Here is a 4383-nt window from a genome sequence, read left to right on the forward strand (position 1 = left end):
ACAACAGATAATTCTTTACTTTGCTCTTTTTACAATAACATGAGTCCTTAAGAAAATCTCCACTGCTCATTTGCAAAATCCAGGAAATGGCAACACTTGTTATGATATAAACTTAAAAAGTAAATACAGGCTCATTTGTTGGTATCTGTATCCATAGTCCTTTGCTAGACTTTCATAGCTGTGACTTTATAAAGCCTTAACTTCCCACAGGCAGGAATGAGAAACCACTCAGCAATAACAACTTTCATCCTTCTGGGACTAACAGATGACCCACAACTTCAAGTTCTGCTTTTTGTCTTCCTATTTCTCACATACATGCTGAGTGTAACAGGAAACCTGACTATCATCATCCTCACCTTGGTGGATCCCCATCTTAAAACACCTATGTACTTTTTCCTTAGAAATTTTTCTTTCCTAGAAGTTTCCTTTACCACAGTCTGTATCCCTAGATTCCTATACAGTATATCAAGTGGAGACAATACCATAACCTATAATGCTTGTGCAAGTCAAATATTCTTTGTTATTCTCTTTGGAGCAACTGAGTTTTTTCTCTTAGCAGCTATGTCCTATGATCGCTATGTGGCTATTTGTAAACCCCTTCATTATATGACCATCATGAACCCCAAGGTGTGTACCTTACTAGTTGTCTCATGTTGGGTGTCTGGCTTAATGATTATCGTCCCACCCCTTAGCTTGGGCCTCCAACTCGACTTCTGTGACTCCAATGCCATTGATCATTTCAGCTGTGATGCAGGTCCCCTTCTAAAGATCTCATGCTCAGACACATGGGTAATAGAACAGATGGTTATATTTGTGGCTGTCTTTGCACTCATTATTACCCTAATCTGTGTGATTCTATCCTACACATACATCATCAGAACAATTCTGAGATTCCCCTCTGCACAGCAAAGGAAAAAGGCCTTTTCCACCTGCTCATCTCACATGATTGTGGTTTCCATCACCTATGGAAGTTGCATCTTCATCTACATCAAGCCATCAGCTAAGGATGAAGTGGCTATAAATAAAGGTGTTTCAGTTCTCACTACTTCTGTTGCACCTCTACTAAACCCTTTCATTTATACCTTAAGGAACAAGCAAGTGAAACAAGCTTTCAGTGACTCTGTAAAGAGGATTGCATTTATATCAAAGAGCTAGAAGTCATGATAAATCAGATTCTCTATTATCTCCTTTCAGAATTAACCTTTGCAATGACAACTAATATTTCACCCAGATATTACCCTTATGAAACTCATTCTTTAAAATCATATGTGATGTTACCATCATTAATGCTGAAACTATAAAATGTACATCCAAGAAACTAAGGTTTTCTCTACTTTAGTCTGGTCTTTTCATTACTCTAGAGAAGAAATAAGAGTAATTGATATTTAAAAGTATATTAGTAATAGTGGCACTTTCTTTCTATAGTAAAAAGTTATCAAAATATCACAAAACCAAAAATCAGAGCAACAGATATAGAAAGTAACATCAGCAGAGATTTATTAAAAGTAAAGAAGATAAGGCATCACAATTAAAATGTTGGGAAAGAGAAATAACACCCTGTGGTTAGTCAATATTGAAAAAAAAGTGTCCAAAATCACTGATGTGTTTATTATTTCTTTATGTTAAATAAGAGAAGTTCTGAGGCTGGAGAGATAACTCAGTGGTTAAGAGAACGCACTGCTCTTCCAGAGGACCAGATTTCACTTCAGCACCTCTATTGTGTAGTTCTCAACCACCTATAACTCCAGCTCCAGTTAATTTGACAGATACACAAATCCTAACAAAATAGTAGTAATTAAAAATATCCCAACCAAAAAGAAGCCCAGAGACAAAAGGTTTCAGGGAAGAAGTCCACCAGACTGTCAGAGTGAATAACTGTGATACTAAAATTATTGTGCAAAACAGAAGCTGAAGATATAGTTTCTAACTCTTTTTATTAAGTCACTGTTACCTTGATACTAACACCACATAAAGGCACATATAAAAAAGAAAAATTTAGACCAATATCCCTTGTGAACATAAGTACAAAAATTCTCAATAAAATATTTACAAACCAAATTCAAGAGCATACCAAAAAAGATTATCCACCACAATCTAGTTGGCTTCATGCCAGAAATGCAGGGCTCATTCACCAGACATAAATCAATAAAGTAATCTACCATATAAACAGGCTTAAAGACCCCCCAATTACATGTATTATCTCATTAGATGCAGAAAATGCCTTTGACAAAATCCAACATTGCTTCATGATAAAAGTCCTAGAGAGATGAAAAATATGACAGTCATACCTTGACATAATAAAGGCAAATCACAGACATTTCACAGCCAACATCATCCTATACAGAAAGAATCTCAAAGCATTTCCACTAAAATCAGGAATAAGACAAGGTTGTCTACTCTCTCTACACCTATTCAATGTAATACTTGTAGTCTTAGCAAAAACAATAAGATAACTGAAGGGGATCAAGGGGATACAAACAGGAAAGAAAGCAGTCAAAGTGTCCTTATCTGCAGATGATTATTATTTTTAACATAAAATACCCTAAGGAAAGACTCAACCAGGAGAGTTAAGCACCTGATAAACACTTTCATCAGTGTTGCAGGATACAAAATTAATACATAAAAAAGCACCTATCCTACATACAAATGGCAAATGGACCAAGAAAGAAATCAGTGAAACAACACCTTTCACAATACTCTCAAAAAAAAAGTACCCTGAGGTAACCCTAATTAAACAAGTGAAAGACTTGTATAATAAAAACCTTAAGACATTGAATAAAGGAATAAAAGAATATACCAAATGATGGAAATATCTCCCATGATCATAGATCTGTAGGATTAATATTTTGAAAATGGCCATCCTACCAAAAGGAATCTAAAAATTTAATGCAATCTCCATCAAAATTCCAATACAATTTTTTACATAAATTTAAAGTAACAATTTTCAACATCATATGGAAACACACACAAAAAAAATAGGATAGCTAAAATAATTCTCAGTAATAAAAGAACTCCTGGAGGTATCACCATCCCAGATTTTAAACTGTGTTACAGAGACATAGCAATAAAACCTGTGGGGGACCAGCCCCCACATTTATTTACCCCAGGAACTCTGGAGGAATGAGGGATAAAAGTTAATTAGAAATAGAGAGTAAAGAAACAGAGAGAACACAGGATAGACTTGGGTGGACCTGGATCCTTATCCATTAGCTTTATTCCAAAGATCTATTTATAACAGTGCTAAGGGGTGGAGCAAAAGACCTCTCCCTTGCTAATTACAGTCACCTGGTACCCAGGTCCATGGTCCAATCAATCCCTTATGCAGTCCTGCTGGGTACAGCCACTATGAAATCTAGTGGGCTCCAACAAAAAAACAACATGGTATCAGCATTAAAAACAGACACATTGATCAATAGGATCAAATTGAAATTCCAGATATAATTTCACATACTTATGGACAACTAAATATTGACAAAAAGGTAGTGAAAAAAAACAACAAATAGTGCTGATCAAACTGAGTGAGTAAATCTAAGAATGAAAATAGATCAAAGTCGACCACCCTGCCCAAAACTCATTTCCAAATGAATCGAGGACACCAACATAAAGCCAAATACACTGAATCTTGAAGAGAAAGTCATATTGAATAGGACACTAATAACATAGGTATTAAGACCACCTATTAATAAATGGGGCCTCGTGGAGCTAATAAAAACTTCTGTACAGCAACATACACCATCATTCAAGCAAAGCCGAAGCCTACATAATGAGAAAAATCTTTATTAATTATTACATATGATAGAGTACTTAGTATCTAGAATACATAAAGAACTAAAAATTACTAAACATTGAAGAAGCTAATAATCCAACTTAAAATGAGATATAGAACTAAACAGATGTTTTTCAAAAGATGAAACACAATTTGATGAGAAACACTTAAAAACAACTTCCAACATCCTCAGGCATCAGGCAAATGCAAACTACAACTACTTCAAGATTCTGTCTTAATTCGATCAGAATGGCCAAGATCAAGAAAACAAATAACAGCACAAGTTGGCAAGAATGTGGGGGAAGGGAAACACTCATTGCTTGTGGGAGTGTCAGTATGGAAAACAGTGTGGAAGTTCCTCAAAAAGCTAAGAATCCATCTACCACAAGCTCCAGCTGTACCACTCTTGAATACACCCAAATGAATCTACATCTTACTACAGATACTTGATTGTCCATGTTCATTGCTGCTCTATTCATAACTGTCAGATATTGGAAACACATTGTAAAGTCCACCAACACATGAATGGATAATGAAAATGTGGTATATTTATATAATAGTTTATCATTACCTTATAAATATTCAGCTACAAAGAAAAATGAAATTATGATTTTTAG

At 35.1% G+C, this 4383-nt stretch overlaps 1 protein-coding gene across 1 annotated transcript; it reads left to right on the top strand.

Annotated features, from left to right (window-relative positions):
• Positions 1-216: 216 nt before the first annotated feature.
• Positions 217-1155, top strand: LOC131894940 (olfactory receptor 6C2). The gene has a single exon (XM_059245309.1). It carries the CDS (start codon positions 217-219, stop codon positions 1153-1155), a length of 939 nt encoding a protein of 312 aa, XP_059101292.1.
• The last annotated feature ends 3228 nt before the right edge of the window (positions 1156-4383 follow it).

Source organism: Peromyscus eremicus, chromosome 18 (assembly GCF_949786415.1).
Source record: "Peromyscus eremicus chromosome 18, PerEre_H2_v1, whole genome shotgun sequence".
In the NCBI taxonomy this organism is placed as follows: domain Eukaryota; kingdom Metazoa; phylum Chordata; class Mammalia; order Rodentia; family Cricetidae; genus Peromyscus; species Peromyscus eremicus.

What these genes read in the sequence shown, in the direction of transcription:
- LOC131894940 (XM_059245309.1), top strand. Translation starts at nt 217, where the DNA reads ATGAGAAACCACTCAGCAATAACAACTTTCATCCTTCTGGGACTAACA.